Source organism: Microtus ochrogaster, unplaced genomic scaffold, assembly GCF_000317375.1.
Source record: "Microtus ochrogaster isolate Prairie Vole_2 unplaced genomic scaffold, MicOch1.0 UNK29, whole genome shotgun sequence".
Classification (NCBI taxonomy): domain Eukaryota; kingdom Metazoa; phylum Chordata; class Mammalia; order Rodentia; family Cricetidae; genus Microtus; species Microtus ochrogaster.
Window position 1 is genome coordinate 3,110,391 of NW_004949127.1, and position 15,732 is coordinate 3,126,122.

At 42.9% G+C, this 15,732-nt stretch overlaps 1 protein-coding gene across 1 annotated transcript in view; it reads left to right on the plus strand.

The window, feature by feature from the left end:
* Nipal2 (NIPA like domain containing 2) overlaps positions 1-15,732 on the plus strand; it is a 90,632-nt gene that overhangs the window by 19,161 nt on the left and 55,739 nt on the right. Inside the window, exons 2-3 of the mRNA XM_013354117.2 lie at positions 5,811-5,879; positions 9,713-9,884. Of these exons, the coding sequence (XP_013209571.1) occupies positions 5,811-5,879; positions 9,713-9,884 (241 nt within the window). The remainder of the gene's footprint in view (positions 1-5,810; positions 5,880-9,712; positions 9,885-15,732) is intronic.

Below are 15,732 nucleotides of genomic sequence, written 5' to 3' on the forward strand. Positions count from 1 at the left end.
AGAGCTAGTTCCAGGACAGGCTCCAAAGCCACAGAGAAACCCTGTCTCGAAAAACCAAAAAAAAAAAAAAAGAAAAGAAAAATGAAGAGGGGCTTCATTAAAGGAATTGCTTAAAGCATCATAAATAAATCGAGTGAGCAGCATCGTGGGCAGGGTAATGGGGGAGAGGGGACAGAGAAAGGAGCCATTTGGGGCCTGTCTGACTTGTGTAAGTTGGTAGAGGGAGCTGGCAGGATGCTTTATACCATGCAGTTAGGTTTGAGATGACATACCTCATAAGGAGGACTGAGGAGCTGGGTACCGGTTAAGGGCATAAATCATGAGCATAAAATCCACAGCACAGAACAGCTCAGAGTATCTCAGGAAGAGAGCTGCAGGGTGAAGGCCTAATTTCTTCAGGCTGTGGTATCTGGCCTCTTAGGGTGAGTTTAAAAAGACAGTAGTATGATCTAACACATTTGCTGAATCCCATGAAAGGTTAGCAACACCAAAAACTCACCACCACAACAAAAACATAAACTGTGAATTTGGATGATAATGTGTTAGGTTCATGAAATATAACAGATGTACCATTTGGGTTTGTAGAGGATGATGTTGATGACGGGGGAAATATACATTTTACTGGAGTAGGGGGCCCATGCGAGAGCTTTGAGGCTTCTGCTCAATTTTCTTTGTGTACCCAAAGCTTCTAAAAATAAATTTTATTTAAAAAGTAATTGCCATGACTAATTGAAGGATACACAAGCCAAGCAGAACTAGGCAATATTGTCGTAGTAACCAGCAGCATATAAGATAGCAGAGAACAGATTGCAGCTAAACTAAGTGCAAGCTTCAGTAATGCTACATAGCTGGGAATATTGATGAAGTTCAGAATGTGTGTCGGGAGCACATGATGGCTTTGAGGAGAAACTGGATTACTCAGACACTGCCACTCTGCAAAGCAGTCTGGCAGTTCCTGGCCACGCTAAAAATGGACTCACCACACAACCCAGCAATTACATTTTTGGGCATTTATCCCAGAAAAATTAAGACTTATTTTCGTGAAGAATTTATACATGAACATTCATAGCAGCTTTATTTATAACAGCTCTAAACTGGAAACTATACACACGTCGTTCAACAAGTGAACAGTTAAACAAACTGTGATGCACACGTACCATAGCACGCTACTCAACAACTGGGAGGAGCAAGCTATTGACACACGTCCTTGGGCAAAGCTTGACATTATGCTCAATGAACAAAAGCCAATTTCAAAAGTATACATACTTCGTGACTCCCCTTGCATAACACTTGTGAAATAATATTAAAATGGGGAATGGATTCGTGGTTGCTGTGGGGGAAGCACAGGCAGGAGAAAGACTTGTTTCTCTGTAAAGGGTAACAGAAGGGTCTGATGGTGAGTGTTTTCCTTGTGGAGTTGCAGAACCCACACGTACGAGCATGCTTAGCTGATAAAAGGCCAATTCATTGGATATTTTATTCTAGTTGTGTAAGAAGTTACATGAGGATGCATTGGTCTTGCCTGTAGAATTCTTTACAGCCTACAATATGAATCTACAATCACTTCAAGATGAATTTTTAACTAATTATAATTGCTAAAGGAGTAACAAATGACTGGGATGTGAGCATGGTGAGTGCTGGTCGTGACTGACCTGCACAAAGCCCTGGGTTCAGTCCTCACGTCACGTAAACTGAGCTGGTGGAGCCCTGCTGTTTTACCAGCGCCCAGGAGGTGGAGGAAGGAGAATCAAGGGTATCATCAGCTGCATAGTGCGTTCAAGGGCAGCCTGGTTTCCATGAGACCCTATCTCAAAAGGGGAGGTAGCGAGTAGAATTGGTAACTTCCTGATCAGGAGAGTAAGGAGAAAAGAGAGGAAAAAAAACTCAGCCAAAACATAATTTCAGTTACATGAAAGGAATAAGCTCCAGGGAGCTACTGTATAACATGGTGACTATTGCAAGTCATAGTGTGTAAAATACTAAAAGAATGGATGTAAACTGTCCTCACACCAAGGCGTATGTATGCTTTTCATATGTCAATTAAGTAGGTTTGGTGATTTTACAATTTAGCTCAGACTTATTATTAACTAGCTCTTACAACTTAAATTAACCCATAATTCTTGTCTATGTTTAGCCATGTGTCTTCGTAACCTTACTCAGTGAGGCATTCTCATCCTGCTTCCTCTCTGTCTGGGTGGCAACTTCAGACTGAGCCTTTCTTCTTCCCAGAATTCTCCTAGTCTGGTCACCCTGCTTATATGTCCTGCCTGGCTACTGGCCAATCAGTGTTTTATTAAACCAATATGAATAACAAATTTTTACAGGGTACAAAAGCATTATCCCACAACACTTCCCCCTTTTTTTCTTTTAAAACCAAGAACTCTGACTCTAATCTCCTTTTTTTCTTTTCAGAGTAGATTCAATAATCTACCCTTTACTGTAACAAATAGAAATTCCATGTTTTTGAAAAGCTGTCAAATTGATTGTATCGCTTTGCCTTCCAACCAGGAATATGTAAAAGTCTTCATCTATCTCCTCCTTGCCGACACTCATTGTCTCATTTTTGTTTGTGGTCATCTTATTTGGTGTGCAACAGTATAGCATTGTGGTCATCTTATTTGGTGTGCAACAGTATAGCATTGTGGTCATCTTATTTGGTGTGCAACAGTATAGCATTGTGGTTTTGATTTGTTGTCTTCTTTGGAAAGACCTGCTCCAATCTTGTGCATTTATTGTCTTATTTTTGAATTTGTTGGCGTTTTTAAGCAATTTCCTGAATATCGAGCCCTACTTACATAAGAATTTATAAATACTTCCTCCTATTCTGTTGTTTGCCTCTTCAGTGTGTTGATAGAGTTACCTTCAGGTTTTGATTTGAGGGCTGGGATTATAGCTCTGAGTATTTGCCTAGCAGATAAAAGGAAACAGGAACGGTCACCAGCACCAAAATAAAATACAACAGAATTTCTCTCTTGATGAAGTCCAACCTGTGTATATTTTGTATTATATTGTAGGAGATCTTGGTGTCACATCCAAGAAACCCTTGCCAAATCTGGTCACCAATTTTAAAACTCCCAGCCTGATGTCTTTTGAATGGTTTATTGAATGATTTAAAGGATTTTGGAGTTGGTTATTTCTCTTCAGCAATTTATTTTTATAGCTATGGAAGATTTTCATAATTATACATTCAATGCCAACTTGCTTTTGATTCTCCGTTTTCCTAATTATTGCCAAATGTATTCAATTGTAAGTAAAAAGCATGGAAATAGTACATTGTATTGTGATATAAGCAATCCCATGAACAATGGTGAACAAAATCACTGCCAAGTGCCTTTATTAGGAACAAAATCTTAACTGATTAGAGACCATATTATATATCAACTCTAAAATGAGTTTTCAACTTTTCTGCTTCATTTTTTAAATACAAAATTTTACTTTGGCTTGGCTAACAGGGCTCTGAAACTTCAAAGACACTTTGTGTCTCAAAAGAAGGTCTTGTGATTGTGATGCTCTCTTGAAATTCAAGTAGTTCTTCGGGGAATCTGAGGCTCGCTGGAAGTTAGATTCTGTAGACTAAGAGAACCTCTCTGTACCATTGCTAGTTTATACTTACGAATTTTACACATGTTCCCAGATGACAGTATCAAGTACATCTGTGTGTATGTGAGTTTGCATGTAGTGTATGCATGTTTACATGCTTGTGTGCAAATACACATGTATATGTGTGCATGCCACATGGAAGCCAGACGCGGACCTCAATGTCTTCCTAAATGGTTCTCTCTCTCTCTCTCTCTCTCTCTCTCTCTCTCTCTCTCTCTCTCTCTCTGTGTGTGTGTGTGTGTGTGTGTGTGCGCGTGTGTGCGTGCATGTGTACATGAGTGCCCATGCCACTATGCATGTTTGGAAGACAAAGGATAACTTTGGGGGGGGTGGTTGTCTTGCCTTCTTCCTTCCTGAAGAGGGATCCCTCTTGTTGATTCTGTCTTGCCGCTCACTCCTGACTAGCTAGCCCACAAGCTTCTGGTCAATCCTCCTGCCTCCACCTCTCAGCTCAGGGTAGGAGCTCTGGAAGCACAAACACAGATCACTGCATCTGGTTTTTTAGGTGAATTTTTTCCAGAAATTGCGCTCCGGTCACAGGGTGTGAATTGTTAGCAGTTATGTTCACTGAGCCCGCACCTGATCCTCCCCACCTTATTTTTTATGAAAGGGTCTCTTACTTAACCTGGGGTTTACGTGCTTTGGCTGGACTGGCTGGCCAGTGAGTTCCAGGACCCACCTATCTCTACCCCGCAGTGTGGGGGTTAAAGATACACCACTACCCCAGCTTGTATGTGGGTACTGGGGTCAGAACTCAAGTCCTCATGTTCCACAGCAGTTACTTCACCCACTGAGCCATGTCAACAGCCCACACAGAATCGTTTTAAAGAAATCATTTTAAAGTTATTAAATAATTCTTAATCTATCTGTGATAAATATTTGAGCATTATGAAGAACTTCTTTTTTAACCTTTATGGTTCTTATTTAAACTGTTATCTACTTTTCAAGTGTTTACTAATCCCCCAACTTTGAGGAGTAGATTCTTTAGAATACTCAGTGGAAACCCGAGACTTGGTTCTCCTACCTCGGAGAATTTGCCCTCTCTTTGTAGAGTCAATGGCACACATGATGATGTTAAAGAAGAAATAGCATTTACCACGAAGGGTCTGAGTTAAGGTGGTCTGAGTTGCTCTAGACTGCCATAGGCCAGGAGGGTAAAGTCTAGTTGGAGAGAGCTGACGGAGAACAACACCTCAATGAATCCAGTGTTCCACCTGGGTGGGGTGTGCCACTTACCAGAGGCAGAGAAGTGTGTTTCGAGCAGCTGAATGGCTCAGGTGAGGGCAGCTGTGGGGGCTGACAGAGCTGGCATACGGTGACGTCGACAACTGTGGAGAAACACTGTAGACAGTGACCAGAGGAGAAGTGGGAGATGCGTTCTGTCTAGTGGGACGCTTTCGAGGTGAAGGGTTCCTGAGAACACCTTCCCTCCTTTTCACTAGGCCAGGAAAGTGAACCAATTTGTCAAGACCACCCAATCAGAGAATCGCAGACCTGAGCCCCTAGTTTTCCTTTGACTTTGCGTCCTATGATCTTCTTCCTACCACAGTTCTTCTGGGTGTATCAAGACAAAACAAAATGAACAGAACAGTTAAGTCAGAAGCATCTCTATGGGCAGTAAGACCTTGAGGCTGTTCACTGAGTGAGGCAGACAAATGCCTAGAAAATCTAATAAAGGACTCACTTCTTTCTTTTCCAAGATCGTATCTCACTGTGTAGCTCAGGCGAGCCTTAGGACCCTCTTGCGTACGCTTCCCACCTCTGCCTCCTTAGTGCTCACACTTACTATGACCTAATGGCTATTTGTAATTTTATTCATTATTGTGTGTGTGTGTGGTATGTGTGTGTGTGATGTGAGCATGCATGGGCTTCACGTGTGTGGAGGTCGGAGGACGACTTTCAGGAGTTGGGTCTCTCTTTTCACTGTGGGTTCTCTGGTTCAAAGCCAGGTTATTGAATTGTGCAACACATGTTCCTACCCACTGAGCCATCTCATTGGCCCTGACCAAGCTATTTTCAAAAACCAGCATTTGGTGACGTTCTCACTTTAATCAAATATTATTCCCAGGGCAGGTTTGGCGAATGTAAGGGAAGCAAAACTGAGCAGATGAGTAAATCAATTAATATAAAAGCAAACCCCTGCAGCGCCGCCAAATATCTTTCAAGTACTACTTCTAAAAGCCATTTAAAGAAAATGATTCCTTTTACAGGTTCACCTTTTTGGAGTGTTGCTGGCTATTTTAGGAAACGTGGTTATCAGCATTTCCCTAAATATCCAGGTAAGAAAAACTCAACTTTTCTGACTGTAGCTCGATCTGGGGATGTAGTGTGCCTGTCACAGGTAGGGTAGCTCTGCTTCTGCAGCTCTTCCAGCTATTCAAAAAAGAAGAAAAATAATGAAACATTATATGTTGTGATCTCACTGTGCAGACCAAAGGCCTTGCAGAATGGAGGACATACAGTAAGAACTTCAACTAAATTAGAGACCTGAGAGAACCCCGCTACACTAAACTCTGAATGAAGTCTGAATTTTAAGCCAAACTGCGAATTCAATCTAAATTTTAAATCATTTAGTAAGTCAGTTTGAAATAGAATCAAACCAATCTAGTTTCTAAAGCTACTGAACTAAAATAGGTCTTAATATCAAAATACCTCCTTGAATGTTATATAATTTTATGTAAAACTTTAGTAGACCATAGCCTAATATAATTGTTACTAATTTCCAAGAAATGTATTTATTCCCCAAAATACGGAAATAAATCATGTTTTACTTTGCTGAGACCCATCATTGTGACAAAGCACCCAAGAAAAATGTACTAGCAAAGGAAAAGATTTATTTTGGCACTCTGTCCCTTTCTGCTTGCCTTGTGGCAGTCAGTACATTATGGCTGGAATACACAGCAGAAGAGACCTATTCACCTACTGTGGCCAGGAAACAGGGTTGGGTAGAGGGGGCATCAGGAAAGGTTACAATGCTCCCTTTGACAGAGGTTTCTATCCCGCCCAGTTCCACGGCCATTAAATCCCAAAGAAAAACACAGAGGCCTATATTAATTATAAACTGGTTGGCCTATTAGCTCTGGCTTTTTATTAATTAACTCTTATATCTTACACTAACCCATAATTCTTGTCTGTGTTAGCCATGTGACTTGGTACCTTTTATCAGGGAGGCGTTCTCATCTTGCTTCCTCTGCATCTGGGTGACGACTGCAGACTGAGACTTTCCTCTTCCCAGAATTCTCCCGTTCTGGTCACCCTGCCTATACTTTCTGCCTGGCTACCGGGCAATCAGCATTTTATTAAAGCAATACAACTGACAAATCTTTACAGGGTAAAGACATTGTCCCACGGTACTTTCCTTTTTTGCCTTTTCCAAACAAGAGCTCTGAATATAATCTCCTCTGTTTAGCTTTCTTCCTGTCTATTATCCAAAACAACTTGTAACTGACATTCCAAACAAAGACAAACATCCATAATCCATTTTTTTTGGAGGGGGGGGGAATATGGGCCTAGTTTTCTAGGCTACTTCCTGCTGATCGGGGGCACTGATAATCTTATGGAGACCCAAAGAAAATTTAGAATTATAGTCAAATTCTGACTGGACTATTCTGTGAGGCTTGATCATCTCAGCCAGCAATCTTGTGGCTGTTCTGAATGTTGAACTCAGGGGAAACTCCAACAGAGATTCTCTAAAATGTTGGATCATCTGGGGCATCCACTCCTATCATAGATTTTTAAGGGGGTCTTCCTTGATCAAACCTGATTTTTCTTAACCCAAAATGAATCCACAGCCTCTTATTTCCTATGGAAACAAAAGCAAAACCTCTTCTCCAAAGTAACATATCTTTTGACTTAAATTTTGAAGTCAAGGCATTTTCAAAGCATACATGTTGAATTAATCCAGCAGCATTTATAATCAAATGTTTTTTAGCAGCTGCTGCTCCTTCCTCAGCAGTCAAACAATTCAAAGACAACACAGTAACATACAGTATCCAGATTCTCTGTGTTTTCCATTTTTATGTGGCTTTATTTTAAATACTATTTCTTTCTTTTTTTATTTTTTAATTTTTGTTGTTTTAAGACAGGGTTTCTCCATGTATCTTTGGCTATCCTGAAACTCACTCTGTAGACCAGTCTGACCTCAAACTCACAGAGATCTGACTGCCTCTGCCTCCCAACTACACTATTTCTTTTTTTTAAGGACTTTCTCTATCATTTTTCTTTTCTCTCCCAAGACTATGCATATTTTTAAACACACTGTAAACCATTTAGAGGTTTTTTGTCTGAATCTATCTTTACTGTATATCTCTCTTTTTCTGACCACATGAGGCTTTAATTTGCTAAGCGATATGGCTAGGATTAACAGCTGGATCAGCCCAATTCCTTAGCTTTGTGAGAGTCTAGCTTCAAAGCAGAGGTACTGGCCAGAGTCATGTTTATTGCCACAACACTACGGAGTTTCAAGGTCTCTGCTACCACCAAGAAACATACTGTTGGCTATTCATAAACACAGTTTACGTGTTTGGTGGTGGGGTTTCTTAAAAGAGCTGCAAGGTTTTTGCAGCTAAAACTGAGTCAGAAAGCCTCTCTTAAATGAAAAGCACTTGCCTCTAGAAAAAAAGAGCCCACCCGAGAAAATGCTGCTACAAAGAAGCCATGCTTAACTCTGTTCTTTTGTGTCTAGAATTACTTCCCAAGCCCTCTTGGGTTTATGTGGATGTAGTTGCTCCAAGTTGGGCACCAGATGTGGTCTATTACAATGAAGTAGTCCCACACTAGCTCAGAATGGAGGATAATAAAGGGTTCTCTCATTAGGGATAGACTCACAGATCAACAGTCCTCTGCATGATCAGGGAACAGGAGCTGAACCCAGCAGCCAAGAGAGGCTATACAAGCTTTATGTCTGCATTTACAGTACAAGAGACCACTTTCAAATGGACTGGTATCTTAAAGGCTTTGGCTGAAGGAGTTCCTACAGCATGCCCGTATCAAGAACATGCCCTTAGTACCTAACTTCCTTCAAATAAGTCCTATATCCTTAAGGATCCCCATCCCCCAGTGATGGAGCCAAGCCTTTAACACAGATCATTGTGGGACATTTCAGACACAAACTATAGCATTTAAACAAAAGAACTTTAGTGCCAGTAAGATGGCTCCATGGGTGAAGGCATTTGCCTCTAAGCCCAATGGCCCGATTTCAACCCCTGGGACCCACATGGTGAAAGGGAGGACCAATCCCCAAACTGTGCTCTGACCTCAGCATGTACTCTGTGGACCGCTAATTCACAAAGAGCTTTTTTTCTTTCAAATGTTTCTTGTTTTCTTCTAAACCTCTAATTACTTTTTAAGATGATCTGGACCAGTCCACTAGTCTGTTGTTCAGTTATCATAAAATCTAGGGAAAACATGTTTAATGAGTTCCTCGGGATTCATAGGTTTGCTTCATTTTGCAGTGCTGGGGATGACACCCATGGCCTTGTGCAGGCTCATGAAGTGCACTTGCATCCTGCCCGGCTCTATTAATTGTGGTAGATGCTTCAACCCATACATCTGAATCCCTTCTAAATAAACTCTCCCTAATACTTCACTGCTTTTATCTTGTTAATGTTTCTTTTGGGATCTGGAACTACTTTAAATTCTAAAAAAAAAAAAAAAAATACTATCTCAGCCTAGAGCTCTAAGACGCTCCTCACGTCCATACTTATCTTCAGATAGTGATGAAGAGACACATTTTACAGAGTTGTGAGGGGGAAAAAAAACAGTGTGCATACACAAAAGACCCCTAGACTACAAAATGCAATAGAAATATGATTCTTCTTGGGACAAACAGAAAGCCATAAGAGTCAGCAAATAAATTAGAAAACTTGGGTGTGAAAAGAGATCTAAACTTCCCAAGCAAGTGGGACTTGATAGTACACACCTCTAGTCCTAGCGCTTAGGAGGCAGAGGCAGAGGGATCACTGAGAGTTTGAGGCCAGCCTGCTCTACCAGCGATTACCAGGCCAACCAGGGATACACAGTGAGAACCTGCCTCAAAAAAGTAAAATAAAAATTGACAGCGAGTTTTACTTGGGTAGAAATGTTTTCTCTTTACATCCTGTTTTGCTTCCAGAAATACTCTCATCTTCACTTGGCCCAGAAGGAGCACCCGAAGCCGTACTTTAGGAGCGTGCTCTGGTGGAGTGGCGTCCTGCTGATGGCTGTAGGAGAGACAGGCAATTTTGCAGCCTACGGCATTGCCCCCATCACTCTGATTGCGCCATTGGGATGTGTGTCGGTCACAGGTAGGCCATTTACCCCTGTTTTACAATGAACATGTTCACAAATTAGAGTTGGTGAAAGATGTAACACAGAAAAATGTCTTATTCCCGCTTTTCTGAGTATGTTAACATAGGATCGCAGCTGTAGGCTCTGTTACACCCTTCCATGCCACACGCTAGCCACACGGAAACATGAATTCTATAGCTGTCCATTTACATGGAAGGCCATGTTTTCAACGTCTGAGTCTGAAGAAGTTAAAAGTCATTTTAGAAGTTATACTGTGTTTTGGATCACTAATGGATTATCTAAAAACATTTATAGGCAACTGTATTTTATTTTTATGCTAAACTGATAATACATATAATTGAGTCACTGTTGTCTGATCCTGAATCATAGTTTTGTCTCTCTTTGGCATTAAAAATTAATGATGAGTTATTTTGCATTACCATAAGAATGTACAGTTTTATAATAATGTCACAATTATCCACTCACAACTAAGTACATTTAGAGATGAGTAAAATGACATATTTTAAAGAGCAAAAATCACTGCTAACGAGGATAAATTCTATAACAAGCCTTGTTTAAAATTAGTTTAAAAATCTTTTTATTCTTTATCTGCTGCTATGGGAACAGCATATTTCTAAACTTCTGTGAATGCAGAATCTTCATTGAAGTAGAAACGACTTGGCAATTGTTGAGAATGACTGGATCGAGGGGGCATCATGTGGTCATACAGCCCAGGTTTAATATTTCTCCAGAATGTGATGTGATCCTCTCAGGGAAGTACAGCTTAAACTGAAAGAATGTATGTGCAGACAGAATTCCGTTTTATTTTGGAAGCCCCTCCTTTAACTTTTCAAATTTTTAAGATTGTATTACAATAGATATTTTATAAGAAATACTTATTTCATTTTCTTGAAATTGTTGAAGCCCCATATTGAGGCCTGGGGAGATGGCTGCGTGGGAGAGGTTGCATGCCTGCTTCACAAACATGAGAGCTGATTCTGGATTCCCAGCACCCATGTAAAAGCCAGGAAAAGTGGCGCTTGCCATTAAACTCAAAACAGCAGTGGGACAGAGGTAGAGCCCAGGGATTCACCGGCGAAACCATGAGCTCCAGATCCAGTGAGGGACTTTGTCACTAAAAATACGGCGGGCAGCAATAGAGAAAGAAAGATGCCCGGCACTGTCCTCAGGCTCTCCATATATACACACAGGGTGGCACTCACACGCATGTGCAAACACATGCATACAACGTATCTGCATACACATACAAAAAAATCCACATACTGATACTACCCTGAGGAGACAAAATGTATATAGTCATTTACCATTTTTAACATCCCAATAAAGTAAGTTGGGTATGCGTTCTATTTTATTGTATATAATACATCCACAGATGTTCTAGACATTTTCCTTCTCAATATCTGAGAAATAACAGCTAAGAGTTTTTGTTGGGTTGTCAAGGTGGGACAGAGGGGCTTTCTGGCTTTCTGTTCTCTTCAGATTGTGCATTTTGTCGGCTTTGCTCTTGTTTCTGCTTTATGCTCTTTCCATGAAATGTCCGAGGAAAGTGTGTGGGCAGCGTCAGTGGCTACCCGGAAGAGGGCCGTGTGCACCGTACCACACTGTACTAGCTCTGCTTACCTCATGTTCTCCCAGCTCTTGGGAAAACTTAGTGGAGACTCGGTAAGATATGAATTGCCATGTTGCCGGAAGCGGGCAGTGATGCCCTGCGAAGACGGTTCACGAAGCTGTGACTGTGCTGTCATTGCGTTTGCCCAAAATTCTCATTAATAACTAGGAACTCACGTTTTCTGCCCTGCCGCTTAGCGCGTCCCCCTCCCCAAGTCCCCCGCTGTACCTGGATCGCTCTGCCAGCACATGAGCTTTTCGCACGGATGTAGGCAAGTGTTCTTAGTAGGCTCTTAGCCTTAGTTAAAGATTCTACTGCTCATCGGGGCTGTCTGCAGACATCCACAAGCTCTCCCGACGCAGATCGGCCCTGGCGGGTGAAGAACACCCACAGGCCCACAGGGTACCTTGCAGGCATCGTTATGACGAGCAAATATTTGGTGAAGAAAAGGAGAGAAAGAAAAGCAGAACAGTTCGTGTGCTGTGGAAAGAGACAGAACTGAAGAAGCAAAGGCAATGAGAAACAGGCTAATGTAGGTGGGTGTGTAGGTGGGTGGCCTGCACTGCCACCCAGGGTCATGGTGATGTCCTGGCCCAGACTGCTGCTAAGAGCCATCTCTGGGTTCGTGGTCTGCTTTCAACTGAGGTCTGTGTTGATATCCATGGCTTATGTTACCACTGGGGGCCATGAGGACCATGCATGGTGAAGTCAGAGGGCTAAGCTGAACTTGCTCTGCTCCTTGCTCCTCGCTGGCCCTAGAAGAACTGGTCCTGCCCCACTCAGGAGAGCCAGCCCAGTGGCCTAGGCACTGGAGAGCTGGCCCTGCATTCAGGATAGCTATCCCCTCTCCTCACCGTGGACCCTGTTGACTTGGCACAGGAGAGCTGGCTCTGCCCATCACTGAGGGGGGTGGTCCCAGCTCAGCTACCACTGAGGGCCCATACCCAGGGCTTTGAGTTGGCTCACCCCAACATCTATCCATCTATGATCTGTGGGGCACATGGAAAGACTGGTCTTGTGGAACCCCAGCCACAGGATCGCCATGACTCAGAGCAATGGTAGATTATCTGAGGGGAGTTTCAGTGAGGGTCCAGTATTGATGGTGTATCAGAAGCCAGAGGCCCTAAACCAGACCAACAACTCAGTGCAATGAACATTTGCAAGTAAAGCTCTTTGGACAAAAGGGTCCACTGTGTTACACACCGCAGCTCCCAAGGCCACTATGACAAATGAGCATGTGATGGAGAGGTGGGAAAAACAGAGGGGTGAAGTGAGGGTTTTGTTTGTTTTGTTTTCCTTTGGGAGGGAACCCCTAAAGGTGGAGGCACTGGGAAATGCGTAGGGATGGAGAGGGTGATATGAATTCTTTAGGAATTCCCCAAAAAAATAGGTTAAGAAAAACACTATCCAAAGAAATGAGTTCATACGCAATGAATAAATCATGTGAAATCAGCAAATGAAATGAGGGAAACACATACACACCACACACATACACAACCTCCACCACCACCACCACCACAACAAGTGAGCGTACAGCCTCAGATACAAATCATCTCCTCCTGCACAGCAATGCATGCTCATAAACATTGTTCCACAGCTCTCTGGAGCTGCAGGGAAGTGTGTGGATGGTGGGGCCCAGGATGCTAAAGCCTTCCTGTGCAGTGCAGGAGGGGAACGATTCTGAAAACAAATGGCTGTGTCTGTAGACAGGCAAGAAGGTGCTCTACACTTCTCTCTGCTGGTGTCTTCTTACCTCCTCTCACTGGAAACTTTAAGAAATAAAACTTCCCCTTTGAATTTGAAAAAAAAATATAACATATGCAATAATTTTGCATGGATATTACTTATTTTACTATTTTTCTTCTGTCTCTTGCTTTTAAGTGTGTGTGTGTGTGTGTGTGTGTGTGTGAGAGAGAGAGAGAGAGAGAGAGAGAGAGAGAGAGAGAGAGAGAGAGAGAGAGATTGACATTTGGTGCATTTAGAACCACATCACCACATCCCTGGAAGGCAAGAACTGACTCCTGCAGGCTGTCCTCTGCCTGCCACACTTATACAAATATATACACGTATAGAAAGTTTTATAAAGAAGTCCATAATCCTAGAGGTATCTGAGTTTGGGGGTAGAATGTTCCATGGGGCTTGAGCAATTGTATATCTTCAGAGGAAGACCAGTGAACACATCTCCAGAACCCAGTGGCCAGAGGCACTTTCATGAGGAGAACCTTAGATATAATAGTTTCTGCAGAACACCCCCAAGCCTTCTGCTAGGCGGCAGAGATTAGCAGTGGGAAGAGCCTGGAGCTCTGGTGGGCTCTGTAGCTCCAGCAATGGGCTCAGATTCTTTGTATCATTTTCACTCTCCATAGACAATGGTGCCTAAAGCTTATTCTGACTGAAAATGTGGCTGTGCTGCAGTGTAATTAATTCTAGATGGTGATTTGTTTTGTGTTTCTCTTAAGAAGCTCATGGGCTTCTAATTTCCTCAGAGCTAGGCTGACTAGTGTTCCAGGACACCAGCCAGTAGGACGGTCATGAGAACAGCTCTGGGTCACACTGCCTGGTCGGATACCACGCCTGCCCCTGGCCAGCTCTGCCCAGCACTGCATCCTCGTGCATGCAGTTTAAACCATTTTTATGGCTGAGATCACTAATCTGTAAATGGCGGTAAAAATAGTTGCTGTTTCAGGGGTGACTGTGAAGACCCGCGTAAGCTCAACTATTTGACATGCAGCCCTGGCTATTGTCACTGTGCACATAATGATCATTATTGTTACACAGAGACAAAGTACAGATTCTTTATAATGGAGCGTGTTCCTTGCTCTATAATGGATGAGCCAATTTGGGAAGGCTTTGCTTTGTTCTTATCCATGCAGTGGTTAATTTGCATGGAGCGGAAAGTAGAATCGTTCATCCATGAAGCAGCAATTGCTCTCCAACTCCTCCACATTGTCCTTATGAACATTTCCAAATAAACCAAGGCAAAGCACAGTTTATAAAACAGGTACAGAGCCCTGTGTGGCAGTACACACCTCTAATACATGACCCAGGAGGCTGAGGCAGGAGGACTGCCACTAGCTCAAGGCCAGCCTGAGCCATGTAGTAAGAACCAGGCCAGCCATGACTACACACGAAGAGCCTGTCTTCAAAAGCCACCCCTTCCCAAGACTAGGGAACCATCTTGGAAGAAGGAGCAGAAGGATGTTAAGAACCAACTGTTAAGGAGAACCAGAGTAAACCCGTGTAAAATGGCATGTTTCAGACATGATAGCACCGTCCACTGGTGAAGTCACAGCAGCTGCGGCTGCCTTCCCAAGATCAAGCCAGTCAACACTCCAGTGTGGCAGGGAGGGTAGGGAGGGGGGCTCATAGCTCCCACCCCTAACTGAGGCACTGTTGATAGCTGAAGGCGGAGTCCATTTGCTTTAAGAATGTGGCCTCTGGTTGGTCCACGATCTTCTCTGGGGTAGTATATGGGCAGCACAGACTGGACCTGATGGACTATTTAGAAAGAAAAGAGGACACAAAGCTGTGAGGGGCAGTGAGGAGGTGGGTCAGGAATGGCATGGGGAATGAATAAATATAATCTCACTATGTTGTAAGAAATCCTCAACTCATAAAGTAAAAACATATTTTAAAAAAACAAAAAAGCAAAGCGAAAGGTCATGGTGGGAAGGAAAGAGGGAGGGAGAATAGGAGGGAGGGAGGAAGGGAGTTTATCAGCGTGAAGAAGACATTGCCTTCTAAGTGTGTGGTCTACCCCCTCCTGCTGTCTCATGAGCAGTTCTGCTTCCTGTACGTTAACTCGGGCTGAAGGACACACTCATCTTCATCTCCAACTATGACTGGACCGTGTATTTTTTACAAGCTATTGTTTACCAGAAATCCATTAAAAAGACATGCTAGATAGTAGCTGGTATAATAGCTCAATCAGGAGATGAGCTCAAGATCCTGAGCCCCATTTAGAAAGGAAGGAGAGAGACAGGAAGGCAAGCTTGCTTAGCAGGGCGGTGCCTTTGTAATGTCTGGAGGAAGAGACAGGTTGATCCCTGGGGCCAGCTGGCCTGCCTAGCCTATTTGGTGACTTCCAGGCTGGTGAGGAACCCTGACTCAAAGAAAAGGTGGGAGGTGCCTAAAATATGACACCTAAGGGAGGGAAGGAATAAGAAGGGAGGGAGGGAAGGAGGGAGGGAGGAAGAAGAGAAGAAGAGAGGAGAGGAGAGGAGAGGAGAGGAGAG